The sequence below is a fragment of the Lactuca saligna genome, chromosome 4, assembly GCF_052625555.1.
Source record: "Lactuca saligna cultivar CGN05327 chromosome 4, ASM5262555v1, whole genome shotgun sequence".
Lineage (NCBI taxonomy): Eukaryota > Viridiplantae > Streptophyta > Magnoliopsida > Asterales > Asteraceae > Lactuca > Lactuca saligna.
In genome coordinates this window covers 278,296,510-278,316,513 of record NC_136420.1, presented here as the reverse complement: position 1 = coordinate 278,316,513, position 20,004 = coordinate 278,296,510, and the positions used below count along the sequence as shown (strand labels likewise).

Genomic DNA, 20,004 nt, shown 5'->3' with positions numbered 1-20,004 from the left:
TGTATTAATATACAAGATTCTTATGTATATGGACGAGTGTATTATTTAATAATCATATTGCAAAATATAGTTTAAAATTGCTTATTGTTTAGAAAATATATATTAATTATTTAAGTATCAGAGTATTAATGAAAATGCCACTCAAACATTGATTAAGGGTTAAAGTCTCCTAAAATATGATTTGTAGTTTATGAGTAAAATAGCAAGGATAAATATTTTTTGATCTAGAAAAACCTATTTTTAATTTTAATATGTTTAACATAACGACTTGGATAAAAATTGAACGGGCCAATAAAGCACTCCAATTGACAACCCTACGGAAACTTTTTGGATATACGTCAATTTTGACTGTTTCAACACCTATAATGAATTGATGACAACTTATATGATCAGTTTGGAAGATACATTTGAGCACACCGACTATTGTTTTTTGGCTTTTTAATGAACATGTTTCGTAAGGAAAATCTTGCAGGGTTAGTTATGATTTTTCTATAAAATCATATACATATTTGCATGTGGGGTAGCTTTTGCGATTTGGAGAATAGTGCAAAAGTGGTGTGATATTCAATTTTTCACTTTGTTTAACATTCATGAATGATTTTCTTAGATAGATGGTGTTCGGATGACATGTGAGAACATGAAACGACTTGAGGTGGTGATGATTACTACGTGGTGGATGTTCTATGCTTATTATATGGTGGATGTTCTAGAGGTTTATGAATAATGTTGTGTTCGATTCTTGAACAATGTAGAAGGGCAATTTTTTATAACATTTTTTAATTTTGTTTTCTTGGGTTAAGCATAGATTAAAAAAATGTAATTTGGACTAATTGGTTGAAATCACCTTTGTAATTTTCTTTAAACTCTCGGTTAGAAGTGTAATATTTAGAATTTTATTGTTGTTAAAAAGAATAGCCTGATTTTGTCTGGTTAGAATTGTAAAGTTCGTTATTTAAGTGTAATAATGAACATAGATATAGATATGCCTCATTCCTTTTGGACAAAATTCAGAATTTACAAAGGATTTTTCAAAGAACTTTATGAGGTACTAAACACATATGTTGTGAGCTAGATAGGTCATTGACTATCCCTTGAATTAGATTCAGTTAAGTTCAACTTCTACTTCTTTGTTTATCACTGTTATGACCTCACCAAAACCAAAGGATAATTCATTGTTTAAGCGTATGTACAGTATTTATGTGGTGTTATTGCATCGCTTAAATTTCAACTTTATTATTTGTATCTGTTTTTTTCTCTTTTTTTTCACTTTATTGTTTGTATCTGTTTTTTTTTCACACACAATAGTTTGTTTTTCATTACGGGTTAACATGTTATACATACCTTTTTTTTTCTTTAGTCCATATTCACCAATGTAAGCAATTTTTATTCTTTTTTCTCTCATCCTTCCATTTATCTATACCTTTTTTGGATTGACAATTTAGAAACATTTTTTTACTAAAAAATATTCCAGTTGTTACGACAATATATGACTAATATATCATATTTTAACGGCTTTTGACAATACGAAACAATAAAAATAGTTACTACTTCCATAGTTATTTGTTTATATGAATGTTTTTTGTACTAACCTTTAAAAACCCAACAAGACATGCACTAAGGCTATCCGGAGTGGAAGCCTTTTCACGCGTGAAAAGCTGATGTGGAGGGGCCAAGACGCGTGAACACCATTTCCTAGCCCCGGTGGTTTGGTTGTGGCGTCTTGGTGAAGACGCATGAAGACGGATGATCTCATTGGCTAGCTTTTCTTCCCCTCACATTTTTTTTCTTTTTCTCTCTCCTTCTTTTTGTCTCTTCACACCTTAACCACTAGTGAATACCATTTTCAAGCCTAGTGAGTTGGTTGTGGAAAGGGTAAATAACGACATGGCATCTTCTCCACTCTAGAATCGCTCGTGACCACTCCATACAGCCTAAGCATGACAAATTTTATCAAAATATTAACTGGATATTGTACTAAACTATATAATTATGTCTTTTTTTATTAAACAGGAAAGAAAAAGAAGAAACAAATTTCAATTTTTTTTTTTCCGAATTTTTTTGGTCGATGCAAATGAGAATAAAAGTTTGTTATTCTCATAATCTCAATCTATAAATATCCAAATTTTGATGCCTAGTACCCAATAGATTATTCGAATCTCAAGTGTTTTGTACTTTGTAGTGGATCATTACCCTCTCTAAAGTCTAAACACGTTCAATTTCCTAGTGGTTTGTACTTTGTAATTTGCACTAAAATTCCTTTTGTATTCATTGTTTATCCATAATCTCAAGTGAATTGCCTACATCATTACCTTTTTTTACCACATTCTTACGGAACTTAGTATTGTTGTTTGAAATCAAAACAACATGATTAGACAATTCCAATACAAATATTAAAAACATTTCAAAAAAAATCCAAATTACCATAGGTTAAGCTATCATGTTAACAGTGAAGTGAACTGAAAAAAAAAATCTATTATTATTTGACTCAATCGGAAATACGAGTAACATACTAAGGAGTATATTCTAAGAGGAAAATTTGTATTAGAATGACGACTGATGTATTCTCAGTCAATTAAATCATATGACCTACTACAACTACATATCGTAGTAGACACATCCTTTATACATTTATATTTAATATTTAATATATATGGGTTATACATAATTAATGATCAACAATATTAAATAAAATGCCTCCAAAAACCACCTCACGGGTGCCAATAGTTGCACGAAGCTCCCTTATTACACCGCCCGCTTTCATAAAACTTACAAACCCGCTTCCCTTTTGGCGGCGGTCTCTGATAACCACCACCACCACCACTGCCGCCACCAAACGACCCCTGCCACCCCCAAGCCGGCTTCCCATTCCTATTATACCCCATATCCTCAACCTTATAACTTCTTTCCCTCGGACTATACGTTCGTTGGTGTGGGTCCCACCCCACGTTCAAATACGGGTTGACCCGGGTCGCCATTTCTTGACCCGGTCGTGGTTGTGGCGGTGGTGGCGATGGTTGTGGTGGCGGCGGTGGCGGTGGTGATGGTGATGGTTTCCGGCTCTCGTTAGCTTCAACTTTCGTGGAATTATTTAAGTCTATTGTGTTTTTGGATACGGTTTGTTCCGGTATGTCGGGCCACTTGAAAGGCAGAGGTTGCAAACTGGCGGTGGCGGTGGTGGTGGTGGTGGTGGTGGACTGGAAAGGTAGATGTGTATCTGTTCTAGGGGTGGGACTGAAATCTTCGAAGGATCCATTGAACAAATCCTCAACAAAATTGTTCCTTCTTGATGTAGGTGAAGGGAAACCATTTTGTGATTCCATTGCATCAACTTCCGCTAACAAATCGGAAACTGATTCCTCCGCCAATGTACTAAACTCAATCGTCTCACGGACACCTTGCCATGGCGGCAATGACAAAGGCAAACCACCATGATCACCGCCAGCGCCCACTTCCACCACCGATCCACCACCGGAAGTAGGCGAATACCCACTCCATTCGCTGCCTGTTTTCGGAACCTCCGCTCCACCACCATTACTCCAATTAGAAGGATTCCGGTTCCCAGCATCTTGAACTGGGATTCCGATTCCGGACACTTTTTCGTCTTCGTTTCTCGTCTTTGGAGTCGGACTCGGTAAATCCACCATGCCGACATTTGAACTATCGTAAACCGTAGAAACATGTTTGACATCGGAATTGTTTTCCTTTTCCACCGGTGTAGGACTAGCAAGCTCGGGTCCCATTGACTTTACGGCGGCTGATGGAATCGGAATACGAACCGTGAGACTCTCGATTCCAATTCCGACTTTATCGGCATTGTTTTCGATTGGTGTAGGGCTAGCGAGATCGGGTTGCATTGACTTCGGAATCTGAACGGTGGTGGATGATGAAATTGGAATACGGACGGTGAGACCCTCGATTCCGATTCCAACTTTCTCCGTCGGAATTGGCGATTCCTCTTTTAATAATACATCATTCAAGAGTAAAGACTCATCCTCGTTTTTCATCCATATCCTCATATCAACCGGAAAGTAACCAGTCGTACTCCATTTCTGTAATTGTATTTTACAAAATGGTCCTTGAATTTTTCCACTTGGGTCACGATAATGCCATAGTTTTTCCATATCACTATCAATGGAAGTTGGTGTGTTGAGTGATGATGACGTGGCATGGGTCCGGTTGGTGATGGTTGAACCGTTGGACGTGACCTTGGTTTGTGGTCTAACCGAAACTAAACCACTTGACCCATGGGTCAAACCCTCTTCGGGTTTAATTGTTAGGTGCCTTAGTGGCTTGTTTTTCAATGGGCTACTAGTGACATTATTTATAAACTCGGGTTGTTTTTTAGGAGAGTTTGTGTTCTTGTGATTAATTCTGGAATGCTTCGGTTTCATCTGTTGTACTGTAGAGAATAGAGATACACACCAACAGTTAGGAACAAAGTAAAATGTTAAATGGAAGAAATAGCAATGTACTTTTAGCAATGAAAAGATATTTGGAATGTATTGATAAGAAAAAATGAAAGTAGGTTGCTATTTCTTGCATTTAAGCTATTTGGAAAAGGACAAAACAAACCATGTTCCTCAGTGTCATCGGTTTCATAATCAGGATTCATTTTTGGATCAGAATGAACCTCAGGAATTTCCCTCAATCTGCGTTCACGTTCTTCAGGTGTCTTTAGAAGTTGGAGTTTCTCCACATATTCTCTAAGGGTGAAACTTGTCAAGGAATATTTAAAATTTAAAATTATCAGGAAATTAAATCCATGTAAGAAATAAATATGTAACAGTATCTTTTATCAAAGGATATTCCTTTTTATGCCCTTTCTCACTTGCTCGATCACGAAGATTATTGAGCCGCAATGTCTCTGCTTCCATCAACTTGATTACAAAAAGAAGGGTAAAATGGTCAAGGTGTTGTCTTATGAAAAGCCTACCCAAATTATAGCATTTTACTTTCTGTTTTTTTATAATTTGGAGGATTTTTCAAAGTACAATGATGAAATAGGAAAAAAAATGGAAGTGTGATAATATAAGAAATAAATCAAGGAAAGTAGATTGCTATTTAATGCATTTAAAGCCAAAACTACTCACGTCATTGAGCCTTGCAGATTGGAGGGACACTGCCTTGTCCTGTATGTCACCCTAAAGCAAGAACAAAATTAGCATTCAAAAAGAGCAAAGAAACCAAGTAGTAAAAACACACACACACACACAACTTTGGATCAAGATCGAGGGTAAAAATGGAAATGCAGACTTACTACAGTAAACCGCTTTACAAGCCCACATCTTACACTTTGCCGCAAACGTCTACATTCATCCTAAAAATAAAAAATAACAAATAAAAAAAAAAAAAGTCCATAAGACATAACAGGTTGTACTGCATTTGTTGTGCATTGTACTAAGACTGATGTCAATGAGACAAAAATTGCAGCTTTTTGTCCCACCTGAAAAGGTAGGAAGGACAGACTTGCTTTTGATCTCTCTATCGTGCAAAAAACATGAATGCCCTCGTCATTCTCATAAAAAAAAAAAGCAGTGTAACCTAAATATTATTCATGTGGTATGATCGCTAGTTAAAATAAAAAAATAAAAACATTGGTTACCTCAGACAGATCTTGATTTGAAATTGTATCAATTGATACAGTCTCCTTCTTGTCTAAATTTAATACTTCAAGCAAAATATCTACAGATTTATTGCCAATCTTATATGGTGCATCTGCCTTACTTGTACCTGAAAACATCAACCATAACTTTTAGGCGCTACATCTGACATAAGCCTGTGCTTGTGCTTGTTACACCAGACTCGACAAGCTTTCTAAGGTTACTTTCGATGATGAAAATGACAGGGGCATTTACGTCTTTTGCACAAACAATTAATTAAATGTCAGTCTACATCCCACCTTTTTCAGCTAGAACAAAAAAACTTGAACAATATAGTACCAATACTGTGCCCTGCCAGCACAGTGTCAGTAGTATAGTAACGGTACCAGTCAAGTACATTACTAGTGCTATTGTACCAAATACTAGTACTCTTGTAAGTACTCTTGTAAGTATTGTGGTAAGTACTATTGTACCGATACTATTTACAATAGCACTAGTGTGCTATTGTAAATACTATCTATCTATTTGGTACAATAGCACTAGTGTTGTTGTACCAAATATAAGTATTGTGGTAAGTACTATTGTACCAGTACTATTTACAATAACACTAGTGCTATTGTAAATACTATCTATCTGATACAATAACACTAGTGCTATTGTACCAAGTACAAGTATTGTGGTGAGTACTATTGTACCGATACTATTTACAATAGCATTAGTGCTATTGCAAATACTATCCATCTATTTGGTACAATAGCACTAGTGCTATTGTACCAAGTAAAAGTACAATGGTATGTACTATTGTACCGGTACTATTTACAATAATACCGGTATTATCTATCTACTATCTATCTGGTACAATATCAGGAATACTGGTACTATTGTAAATAGTATCTGTACCAGAGTATTGATGAATGCCAAACACAGTACAGCTTTATGATGGGCCTAAAAGTTGTAATAAATTGTGGTAAAATGCAATACCTACAACTTGGACAAGTCTGTACATATCATACTTCTGATCACTACCAGATATTCTTATTCTCACAATTGATCCAATCACTTTTACACGAAACTCTTCACTATTGTCAATAAGATTCTCCATCAATTTACGGCGAAGGTATATTAAGTTCATATTATGGACATCAATGGCAGCATAGTCATCCAATTTATTTTGTGGGACCCGGTCTTCACTCTTCTTGTGATTTCTCCTTTTCTTATCTTTACCCAATGTCACCATATTTTCAAGATTCCAATCAGGGTCAACTTGTTTTCCAATATTCTTGATTGTGTTCTTTGGGAGATCTTCATTTATGAAAAAATGAAACTCCAAAAGCTTTAACATTTCAAAATGACCAACACGTGGTTTCCCGAAAAGAATCTTTAGCCTTGAATCGCATAGTATTTGACTTTTCTTTCGTGGGTCCCGCAGATTATTTCTTTTTATGTACTCTAACATGAGTTCTTGAACATCAAACTGAGATAACAATGATGTATCACCGTTCTTCATATGTGCAACAAAATCTAAAAGCTCTTTAGTTGCCCATTCTTTGCTTTCGTTAGCACCCGGTTTTTTCGTAATTACAGTTTCCTTTTGGATGTGTTCATCTGTCTTTTGTCTTTTAGATTCACTTGTCTCAAGATTTTGAGGGGAAATCTCTGGTGTAATGCTTTTAAGATCATTGTCCCCATTGTGTACACATGTTGATTGGCTAACTAAAGGGGTTGTTGTATTAGCTCGTTTCCATGGATTTGTAGCTTGAGTAAGCTCATCAAGTGTCAAAGATAATTTCCCTTTTAAATAGATCCAATACACCTTGAAAAGATACTCCCAACTAGTTTTGTCATCAAAATCCACCTGAGCCTGAAAAAAAAAAATTGTAATTCTTGAATTTAACCCATTTTAGCAAGTATTATGGAGATATGATGCTGCATAGTGCATACCTTCTCATCCTTTTCTTGTCCATTGTTTTCAATCAGCATGATTGTTTTCATGCACACTGTGCAAAAGCCTTTATCACCTCTGACACATACATAATCAGCTTTTTTAATGCACCCTTTGCACAATGAATATGTACAAGTATAGCACATATGATGGGCTGCCTTCTGGCATATACTACATATATGCCAACCTGAAATTCATTTCAACATCATTGCAACTTACTCAACTTCTGTTCACAATTATATAGTTGAATAGACAATATACAGACCATAGTGAGTGATTTTATTCAGTAGAACCCCATATGCTAAGTTCTAACACATCTGTTTTGAAAGAAAAACCTTTGTTTCACATGACTAAGCAATCAGATAATCAGAATTCTATGGGGTTATAGCAAGAAGCATAAAAATATATATTTTATTTATAGGCACAACATCCACAATTACAAATCAAGAAATGAATTCAGAAGGGGAGATAAAAGGTATATCAGGAAAAGAAACATACCACAATTCCATCTAGCTTTGGATTGAAAAAATGCCTCATCACGCTTGACACAAGCCGGATGGTATGCCTTCGGGCATCCTCTACAACAAAAAACAAAAAGAAGAAATCATGTTATTCACCAATTCACCGATGTGCAGAAATATAGCTGTTACTATATTCGACATCTAGCATTAAGAACTTAATGGAAGTAACATTCGCATGAAGTTCGATTGAAAACCAAGCAAACACACATCGATTGTCAAAATCCAACAATTAAGAAGAAGAAAAAATTAACACAAACCGGCGATCGCAGAGCACGAGACTCCCACCATCGAAGCAGATAAAGCAAACATCTTCGTCCACTTCTTTATTCATCTTAGTAGGCGGCGATTTCGCCTGAGCCCTAGGTGGTCGACCTCGCTTCTTCTTCACCAATTCAGCTCCCCCGCTTCCATTACCTAACTCAACCTCCACTCCCCCACCTTCATCGGCACATTCGACAGCACCAACAACATCTACCGGACCTCCAGCCATCTTCGACCCATCATCGCCTTCCGTATCCTGAATCGGTTGACTCTGGTCAGAGCTATGACTCTCAGCTTCCATATTTCGAACTTCCATCGAGTTAACGAATCAACCGAATTAAGCTCAAAACTTATAAGTCAGTTCATGATGACCAATTATGGAAACAAATTAACAAACCCTAGGTTTCCCAATTTGAGTAGCTGTTGTATCGTACAGACCTACAGGGTATCATTTCACAGAGACAGAAATGCAGGTGAGAAGTGCGTGTTGTTTGACCAGTACGTCGTCGTTTCTATAGGTAGAGAAAGGGGATGATCCGGGTAGTGTTGGGTGGAGTTTTAGCTTTAGCTTTCGGCAACACGACAGTGCTGCACGAAAGAGAGGGCGTTGAACGCGGCTCTTGTGGTTTTGTGGATTCTCTCTGATACTTGGCGACACGTGATTTAGTTTTTTTTTATGTTTCTTTTAGCAACAAATATACCCCATTTCACACAGAAATATATCTTTTGAAAAAGGGTCTATACTTGATACATAAAATACCTAAAATATATCTTTTGAAAAAGGGTTGATACTATAAAATACCTTCTTTATGAGTTTTTTTCTTCTTTGCTAAACTTCATTTTATTTCTAGGAAAATTGAGTTATGAGGGTAATTACAATTTTGTTTTGTTTGCGTTTTGTTAATTTTTTATACACATTTAAGTAACGAAATTGTTAGAAGTGTTTACATATGATCATTATGACCGGCTGTAACTTATTATAACTGATCATAATGGTTATATGTAAACGTTTCTAACAAGTTTGCTACCTAGAGGCGGATTCAGCAAATAGTTAGGGATAGCACGGGCTACCTCTCGACTTTTATGTAGTAGTGTAAAATTCCGATTATTTTATGTACATGTGCAGTGTTTGAAGAAACAAATGTGCAACCCCAGATTTAGGGTTCAATTGATTCGTCCTGCCATGTTCTTCCGCAATTCATCATCTCCAATTTCCGGTTTCCTTTTTCTCTAGAATTCATATAAAGAGCTCATTTAACCATTTGATTGACAAATGGTGGGGTTTATAGCTTCTTACGGCTTTAATGTTGAGGTTTACATCAGTTTAAATTTCTAAGGCAACGCATTCCAAAATCCTCAATTTGTGGTTGTTCTTTTGGATCGAGTCATGCTACATGTATTTGTGTTTTCCATAAACCACGTATGCTACTAAATCATGTTTAATTATGTTTAATTTTATGGAATACGTTTACATGAGTCAACTTATATATTCTAATTCCAGTTCTATTTCGATAAGCTTTGTGCATTTTCTACATTTTTTTTATCTCTAAAGTCTTTTAAGTTATTTGGGTCATGTTTAACTCACTCATGCTACAAAATTAGATTATTGAGAGATGTCGTCACACTAAATTAGACATGTTCAATGTTTTGAATCCATTTTGGTAAATCGATATGAATGTATTAGTTATGGTTCTTTAGCTAAATTTGGTGATTACGTTTGTGGCCCTAAACATAATGTCATCTGCAAACCTACAATATTTGGTTAGTATATTGACATGTTGGGTGTCGTACGATCAAGAAAATCTATAAGGAATTTGACAAAACAGAAGGAAGAGATGTGGCCCTAAACCACGTAGACCTAAGAAACTTAGGTGAAGACTCATCCGACCTCAAGAGGCTCTTCTAAGAAATAAAACCACAACACTTGAGATTGAAAACATTGTTTTTCTTTACAACATTTGAATGGATACTAATAACAACACCTTGAGCTTTTATCACAATATGCATGCACGTTAGGTAATTTTAGGAAGAAACATAGGTTGGTATCACTTTAAGCCTTAAAGAACTAGTCAAGAAAGATTCTAAGGTCTTCAAGTACACAATCATAGGCAATGGGTCATTCATGCATCAACATATTCATTAATGGAAACATCCTACAGGTAAATATTACACCTACTTCATTCTGCGTATAAGGATTAATTTTTAAACTTAGCTGTTTTCTCTCTCTCTCTCTCTCTCTCTCTCTCTCTATATATATATATATATATATATATATATATATATATATATATATATATTACTGTCTCTCAATGACTTCTGCCAACCTTTTTGCATCAAAGCTCCAAAATCAACCTTGCCTTATAAACCTTATGATGTAAATACCATTTTACCCTTTAGGTCTTTTGCGGAAAACCACTGTGCTACCCCTAAACTTTTTTTCTTTTTTCGCTACTGTTGTTACCTACATATGTACAAAAAAATACCCAAATATAAATGAAACGGAAAAGCAATTAACATGATAAGTCAATTTCCTTTTTTTTATTTTAGCTTCTAATTTTGATGTGATATAAAATTTAACCTAAGTTATAAATATTTTTAAAGTCACACCAAATTGGTAAATATCTTTTTAAAATACTCTACTTTAGTATTTTTAAAAAAAAATTTAAAAACACTTCAAGTTTCATAGAGAAAAAAACATATCGTCATTTTATAGAATTTTATTATGTAAGATAGTAAATATAAAAATTAAAATTTACTACATACACATGCAAAAACTAAGAATACATGCTGGCAAAAATACACGTTGGCATACCAATTCGACAATAAATATGACAATTATCATCCACGTCTCAAGTGTTTCAACTAACATGCGTGTCGATTTAAAAGTTGGTGTTACGTGGATGTTGATTGTCATATTTATTATCGAGTTAATATGTCAGCATGTATTCTTAATTTTTGCACGTGTACATAGTAAATTTTAATTTTTATGTTTAATATTTTAAACTATAACATTCTATAAAATGACGATATGTTTTTCCCTATCAAATTTGGAGTTTTTTTACCAAAGTAGTGTATTTCAAAAAAGATATTTACCAAAATGGTGTCGTTTAAAAATATTTACCATTTAGGTTAAATTTTATACCAAATCAAAATTAGAAAGTAAAATAAAAAAAACAAGGGAAATTGACTTATCAGGATAATTACATATTCGTTTTGTTCACATTTTTTGTACACATCTAGGTTACAAACTTGTTGGAAGTATTCACATATGACCAGTTGTAACTCGCTACAGTCGATCATAATGTATATATATGAATAATGTCAACAAGTTCGTTACCTAAATGTTTAGAAAGAAGTTACTTAAATATGAACAAAACGAAAAGATAATTACCCTGATAAGTCAATTTCCTTTATTTTTATCAAGGTTCTAAATAACGTAAGGCGTGACTTGGCGGCAATGTCAAGCCTCAAGCTTTTCCGAGCCTTGACGTGTCACGACGTTCGTAAGGCGTCACTTAAGGCGACAATTTTCTATATAATTAATGTTGCTATATGTATTTTCAACTATTATTCATTTTTATACACATATATGAGTTAATTCGGCGTTTTGGCAAAGCTTAGCGGCAGGTGCAAGCCTTGGAGCCGTGACGCGCCATGGCGGAGCCATGACGAACTTTTTAGAACCTTGATTTTATCCTAAAAACATCTTGTACTTTTTGGCTATCAAATTAACCAATAATTTTTCAATATATATATATATATATATATATATATATATATATATATATATATATATATATATATATATATATATATATATATATATATATATATATATATATATATATATATATATATAAAGCATCGAACTTTTTTTCAAAAAAAAAAAAAATTTCCAACATCTTTTGCTCCAAAAGAACACTCATATTTTTTTCCTTTAAACCAAATTTTCTTTTAGCTCATTTTCTTTTTTTCTATTGTTTATGGTGTTTTTCATAGCTTTTAATAGCTTTTAATGTTAAACTCTAAAGGAAACATTTTATTTTCTTTTCAAAACAAAGAGTCAGATCTTTCTAATTATTATCAGCAAAATTATAAAAATCTATTTGGATAATGCTCAAAGGTTGTAGCAAATAAAAACAATGTGTCTCCTCTACTTTTACGATATTTCTAACAAAGAAAACATGAAAGCTTATATTATAAACATAAATTAGTGTTTGGAAACTGTTTTTATGTTTGGTTCTTAAAACAATATACGATACCAAGTTAATTTTGACCATTGTTTTTTACCTGATATAATAATATTTGGGCATTCTGCAAATAAATTTTAATACGCATTTTGACAATAAAAATTGGATATGTTAGTCTTCCTCTTTATGCTGAGCAATTAACATATTTTATTCGGAGTCTAATGTTGAAAACCATTAAATGCATTGTAAAAATAACGAAAAGAACATGATGTTACAAGTCAAAACAATAAACTTAGTACACATACTAGCAAAAATTAAGTCTTAAAAGAAAAGATAATGATATTTTTATATTATAAAATGCTTTGATATTGCCCCCATCATAATAAGGATTTAACCTCACAAATAAGAATACAAAATAAGTTATTGACTTAACCTAAACCCTAATGGATATTGGTTTAACCCTAGTCACTAACATCTTCATGCAGTTTGATCGGAAAGAGACAATTAAATTGTAAAAAAAAAAAAAAGAACAAAACATAAAATCATATATGAAGACAAAAGTAATAGCGGTGGAGAGCTCTGGCAATGGCAGCTAACAATGATTGCTCGTCGAAGAAGAAGGGAAAAGAAGCGGTAGCCAGAGTCGGTTCCGTTGTAGAAGAAGAGAGAAGTGGCAACCCGATGAGTTTTCGTTATAGAAAGAGAGACGGTTTGTGGTTGTAGCAAGTATTATGGAGATGACGAAAGAGGATTTCGGAGAAAGGCAACGATAAAGAAATATGGCTCAAGTTACGGTAGTTGGAGACAATTTCGTTGAGATCGGAGAATGTAGAGTTGGTATAGAAAGAGGGGGAGGGGGACATTGGTGGATTAGGTGTTAAAGAATGTGATTCATGCCAACGATCGGGCAGCATTTCTTCCCGAAACGAGATGCCCCAAAAAAGCATCCAAGTTTGTGAAATATTTGATGTTTGGGGTATGATTTTATGGGACCATTTCCAGTTTCTCAACGGAATAAGTACATACTAGTGATGGTTGACTATGTCTCAAAATGGGGGAAGCACAAGCCTTACCAAAAATGATGCTCGGGTGGTAGTAAGATTTCTAAGAGGTTGTTTTCTTGTTTTGGTGTACCAAGGGCTTTAATAAGCAATCGGGGAACTCACTTTGCAAATGAACAACTAGCCAAAGTGCTACAAAAAATAAGGTGTATAACAAAGATTTTCAACACTCTACCATCCACAAAAGAGTAGGTAAACCGAAGTCATAAATCGAGCGTTAAATTCTTGAACGGTCGGCTGGTAGCAACAAGGAGTGGTCAGAAAAGCTAGATGATGCATTATGGGCATTTCGAACTACCTTTAAAACACCTATTGGTACTACACCATATAGGTTGGTATTTGGAAAGAATTATCATTTACCGGTACAAATTGAACATAAGGTGTTTTGGGCTTTAAAGACTTGCAATTTTGAGTTGGCCGAATTACGAACCAATCGTCTAATGCAACTAAATGCCCTAGAGGAATTGAGAAATGAAGCATATACAAGCTATTTGATCTACAAAGAGAAAAAAAAATCTCAATCTAAGCTTGTAGAACTAGAATGAAATATAAAATCCTCTCCCTTAATTATAGCAAAACAACTTTTCAAAGCGAATTGAAACTTTTGTTTTCTATAATTAACGTTGCTAACTTGCAACACTAACCATAATAATCATGCTCCCACTAGCACAATGATTATTATGTTGCTAGCATAACACTTATGCTCCCACTAGCTTTGACATGTACCCAGAAATCAACTGGACTTCTAGAAATCAATACTTTATTGACTTTCTTACCAAAGTTCAGATTTCCGAGATGCTTTGATGAGACTTTATCATAATCATACACCTTTCCTTATATAACTCACATGTGTGTCTAAACAATTATGAAGAGGGATGTCGTGATCATAATGTTTAGAACTTTTGTTATTCTCACAAGTCCATGTTAGTGTGTTGGTTAACCACAAGCGCTCCACTAATGACTTTGAGAATGAAAAAATTACAATTTCTATCTACTTAAAATCTACTTAGTGAAAGCGTTTTCTCACCATCATTTTAATGAATCAAAGAGAAACCTTATGTCACTTAGATTTTATGGTGTATGTGTTCCTATCTATATGAATTTGTCATAACCATAATCATAAGACAAGGTTAGTGACAAATCCAAACATATATGGATTGAACTTGTTCCATCTTAATTTCTTGCCACTTGGTAGTACAAGGGCATACCATTGCTTCCAGGTTGTTATGAAAACATTTGAGAACTCATATAACTGACAAGCATAGTCAACTTTGAACTTGGAATGGACACAGAAAAAAGAATTTGTCAACACGATAGGTTACAGACCTCAAGTCGTGAGCTAGTGATTAACAATACTCTTGATTAGTTCTTGAAACATTTCCAAGATCTTTAAAACCCCCACTATCCTCTTGACATATAAGAGTCTCTTGTCAATAACCATTCCTTAATAAAGCAAATATTCAATAGTTAGTGCAAATTCTAATCAAGACTAACACTTCACACAATTGGTCTAAGTTGGTCTTTGTTTTATCCAAAACATCACAATTTACCAATTTCAAATGTACAAGAGTAAGCAACATTTTACTCTACATTTGATAAGTGTTATAAACCTTCTAAAGATTATATCACTCAAGGCTCAATCTTGGAGTATGACTCTAAGACTTGATTTTGGAATGAAGTATGATTTATCTTTTGACTTGACCATTTCCACAATTCATGATTCCTCTCCTTAGCCAAACAAATGCACTAAGGTGTCTTTAAAGGATCAATTGTGATATGGTTTTCCATAATCAATAAGATGATCATAAAACAAGATACACAAGTACTCTCCAATCTCTTCAGACTGGAGAAACTTTTATCTTTCTGCCTAATTTGATTCTTCTCATTCATCCTGCCATACATTGAACTTTTCCAATGTTTCAGAATTACACTTAAACTTGTAAGTGCAACCATATTTACTAACTTTAGTAAATCATGATGAAATAGTCTTATCGAACTTTATGGTAGAGCTGACCAGCGCACAACCAAATGTACCCGATCCCCTTGTCCTTCACTTGACTCACGCATACATATGAACAAGGAATTAGTCTTAATTTCCCAAAGATGAAAATTCTCATTCATCACACAATACAACTTGCATGATTCCAAGTTTCTATCCAACTGAAACTTGGTTGATGAAAATCTTTCCTTACTTGGTAAATTCAGACACTACCACAAATGATAGAATCAAATTCATATTTCCAATATTTCTTATCAATGGAAACATATAAACAACAAATTTTCACAAATGCCATTGTACGGATACTTAAAATAATTAAAATCAAAACTTTTCTTTTATTTTAAAATTTGCAGAAAAACTTATCCTTACAATACAATTACATATGAAAACTATGTTGTTATCTGTTCCTAAGCAATACATATCATAACTCTTAAGCAGCAACTCAAAATTCTGATCATCGAACCATGCAATCGAAATCCATCTTCGCGATCAAAATCAGCACACTCTTTCTTTCAGCTTCCTTTGATTCTTCCAAAACATCAAAATGTATTTACATTACATCATGTATTAAGAATCTCCAAATACGAACTTGATAGAGTTAGATAAAGGACCTTTACCTGAAACAAAGTCAAACTTTTGACTTTTACCATCCATATGAACTTTCAGGTATATTTGGCAGCTTCGCAACCAATGCCCCTTCTTTTGGCAAAAGAAGCATTTGGACTCTTTTGGAAATGGTACACGAGACTATCTCAGACTTAGCCTTTCTCTTTACTATTGGTCAAATGACTTGACCATGGCCGATACCTTTCCATGGGAAGAGAAAGCTTTTCTGGACTTCCAATGTCACCATTGTCAATTTCCAAATGGGTTTGGGAAGTAGATCTTCAATCAAATTTGCTTTATCAGTGCCCCAAATCATTGCTGATTTTTTAGCACCAAGAAAATAGGTACGATCATTATGGGTCATGGTCTATCAATAGAGAGTGACTAAAGAACCAAGTCAATAGCCAGTTACCTCGAGACTTTGACACCCTACTCTTCTGACTTGTCAATATGTGACTTAATCTCCAAGATGTAAGCACATATAGTCTCGGCTTGCCAATAGGGATTGAGTGACTTAGAGTTTTTTCAAGTCTTGAAACTTGTGGGATGGGGAGAATTATTGGGGAAGGTGGGGGGAAATGAAGAATGATTTCCAGTCCCACTAATGCACAACAAAGGGATTGATCTTTCACCTTGATTGCCATTTGGCATATCAACTTCATTAGGAATGCGTTTCCCTAAAGATTTGGGAAGATCATAGTTGTCTTAACTAGACATCTATAATGGGAGAAATTCAATTTTAGTTGATTTAAAGTCCTTAATATAACACCCAATATGAAATATTAAGGCTAGGACCCAACAACCTACTTATAACTAGAAGAGGGATGTTGTAATCCAAACTATAAAATAGTTGAAGGTAGGTAAATGATGATTTAAAAATTTCCACCATAAAAGCGAAATATAATTATGTTTTAACTGGATTTGAAATTCCTAGATTTTTTGAGATACATTGAACTTTCAATGGCATGTTTGAATCTCAATTGTGCCCTCTCAATTTTATGACTGCGATGCCGAGGATCACAAACAAGGTGTGAATAACCATTCAAATTAACTTGGTACCCTTAATATTTATCACCTAATTGATGTCTCAGTTAACCATACACGCTCCACCGATCTATGATAAACTTAAGTTACCCTTTGCCACACTTGGTCAGTCCCAGGTTAGTGTGTCGGTTAACCGCACACGCTCCACTAACGACTTAACAAGGGTGCAAAGTGCAATTTTATGGGTTAGCACCATATTCACATTTTCCTAAGTATCTAAGATTGGGAATTTACAAGTGTTTAGTTACTTAGTATTTATCATTATACTTTTAATGAAGGGAGAATTATAGTCCTTTCCTACCCGTTCGACTAACGACCCTCCACCAGTCAAGGAAGCGGTGGGTGAGAGTTGACACCCATTAAACTGCCATTTTATAGGCAGTAACTTTATACCCCCTTATAGACCGGCTTCGTAAATGAGGCCTACTAATGGTAAGATTGACTTTTTCTTATACATATCTATATAATTAAAATTATAATAATAGTATAAGGGTTGAATTTTAAACTCTTAAAATTCTAGGGTTCTATTTTGGAATTAAGGTATTAATGTGTAAGGCTTTACAAATTCTAAAAACTTGAGGGCAAGTTTTGAAACTATTCAAGACTTTACAACTTCATAAATTATGAGTTTAATGGTCCATTAAAATGAGGACTCTTCATTTTATGTAACCTCTTATTTTTTAATAACACTTTTGAAGAAGTGACTTTTGGTAATCCATAACATATGAGTTTAATATATAGGTTTAAATGATAAGACTCTTGAAAATCCATAACTTAAGGACAAGTTATGGAGATCATAAAACAATTTATGGAGAAAATACTTTTCAAATAGCTTGAGGTCAAGTTACAAAAACACATTTTATGAATAACTTTTAGATCAAATTGGATTAAAACAACTATCACAAACATATATAGCAATATTCATAATCTTCATTTAAACTCATATAAACAAGACAATTCACATCAAACAATTTTCATGTAATTAGCCTATCCATTAAACTAATACAAAACATGAAAATATTGATAATTATATTTTGAATTGGATTAGAATGATCATTACCACATCAAAAATAGGTTTATAGGACCAAAAACAGCTTATGGTAATGTTCTTAGTCCAATTCCAACCAAAAAACGCGAAGATATGCAATATGGGAGACAAACTCGTCGAGTTCTTTAAGGAACTCGTCGAGTTCATGATTTTACTCATGAACTCGTTGAGTTTTCAGTGTGGGCAGTTTCTTGGCTTCGAAAAATTAGTTTGCATCAAGTATAAGTGAAAACAAACCTAGGCTCTGATACCACTGTTGGGTTTTGAGCATTCTAACACTCCTATGGTGTACATCCAACCCTAAATATCTTGGATCTATGTTTTCTCTATTATACATGCAAATATCAATTTTCCAAGGTATTACCCTAACTAGCATACAATCATATGTACTAGGATAACAAAACTAGATATAATACATACCTCTTGATGTAGCTTGACTCCATGAAGCTTGAGAGCCTAGTGCCCCAAGTGTGACACCTCAAATGGTTCACATAACACCATGAACACTTAGAATAACCATCAGAAGAAGACACTCATGCTCAAATCAGATAGCCCTCATATGTGTATCACTAGTCTCAATTTCTTGAGCTAAAGGGATCCTTATATAGTGTGTACATTAGGGTTACACCATGTAACCCATGACTTTACCCATTCCTTATGCTCCATGGGTTTTTGTTGGGTTTTGAGCATTCTAACACTCCTAAGTGTACATGCAACCCTAAATAACTTGGATCTATGTTTTCTCTATTATACATGCAAATATGAACATCCAAGGTATTATCCTAATCTAGCATACAAAACAATGAATATAACAAGACAGAATACATACCTCTTTGGTGTAGAATGTTCTCAAGAAGCTTGAGTGCCTAGTGCCCCAAGTGTGACACCTCAAATGGCTCACAAAACATCAATTGCTTTTGGAATAACCTTGAGAGAAATTTAGAACACTTGAAATCGGCTAGCCCTTCTCTATTCTAACTTAGTGGCTGATTTTTCCAAGAGTATGATCTTTATATAGTTGTTACAATTAGGGTAAACCCTAATTGTCATGACTTTCCATTTCCTTGGATCCATGGGTTCAAATACACCATGGAGCATCCATGGAGCATCATATGGGTTTTAGCCCAACTTGATAATCCATGGAGCATTAGCCCACTATACAAGTATGGAGGATTTACACAATCAACCCATATATTTAATTAGTCTTCTTTTGATCACTTAATTAATTCTAGATTAATTCTTAATCAATACTAATTAAATAATCTTATTAATATATTATAACTTATAATATATTTAACAAAACATTAAGTGTTATTTCTCTCATTATAGTCTATCCAAATGCATGATGCCATGCAACCCAAATGGACCATGCCGGGTCGGGTTAAATCTTACCAATTATAGTTATGGACTTAGACATTAATCCAACAGTCTCCCACTTGGATAAGTCTAAAACTATTATTGCGTATGACTTCAAGAACCAACTGGCAATCGTAGCTCTCAAAAGCTTCCGTCGAACTCTAACCTCGTAGATGAACTTTGAACTTTGTCAATGACTTGTCCATTAGATAAGGGATCATATATTCCTCCATTCTAGATATCATATGGACTGAGACATGGATTGTAAATCATTCTCTTTGTCCATCTGTTGTTTCCCAATTTCCGATTTATGACGACTGACTGATTGAACAAATCAAATCAGTCCTGGCTTGGCCAAGCACTCACATGTATCATC

General features: G+C 34.4%; 1 protein-coding gene across 1 annotated transcript; it reads right to left on the bottom strand.

The window, feature by feature from the left end:
- Nucleotides 1-2,519: 2,519 nt before the first annotated feature.
- LOC145043655 (zinc finger CCCH domain-containing protein 44-like) lies at nucleotides 2,520-8,989 on the bottom strand. Its single transcript, XM_078992370.1, has 10 exons — nucleotides 8,321-8,989; nucleotides 8,041-8,120; nucleotides 7,542-7,729; nucleotides 6,582-7,461; nucleotides 5,603-5,730; nucleotides 5,258-5,317; nucleotides 5,091-5,141; nucleotides 4,807-4,877; nucleotides 4,573-4,709; nucleotides 2,520-4,399 (listed from the first exon to the last, which is right to left on the bottom strand). The coding sequence occupies exons 1-10, from the start codon at nucleotides 8,638-8,640 to the stop codon at nucleotides 2,709-2,711; spliced, it is 3,606 nt and encodes a 1,201-aa protein (XP_078848496.1). The 5' UTR covers nucleotides 8,641-8,989; the 3' UTR covers nucleotides 2,520-2,708.
- Nucleotides 8,990-20,004: the final 11,015 nt, after the last annotated feature.

What these genes read in the sequence shown, in the direction of transcription:
- LOC145043655 (XM_078992370.1), bottom strand. Translation starts at nt 8,640, where the DNA reads ATGGAAGTTCGAAATATGGAAGCTGAGAGTCATAGCTCTGACCAGAGT. An exon ending in CAAAGCTAGATGGAATTGTG is followed by an intron (nt 7,730 to 8,040) that starts GTATGTTTCTTT and finishes AATGAATTTCAG; the next exon opens with GTTGGCATATATGTAGTATA. An exon ending in CAAATCAAGATCTGTCTGAG is followed by an intron (nt 5,318 to 5,602) that starts GTAACCAATGTT and finishes TTTTATTTTTAG; the next exon opens with GATGAATGTAGACGTTTGCG.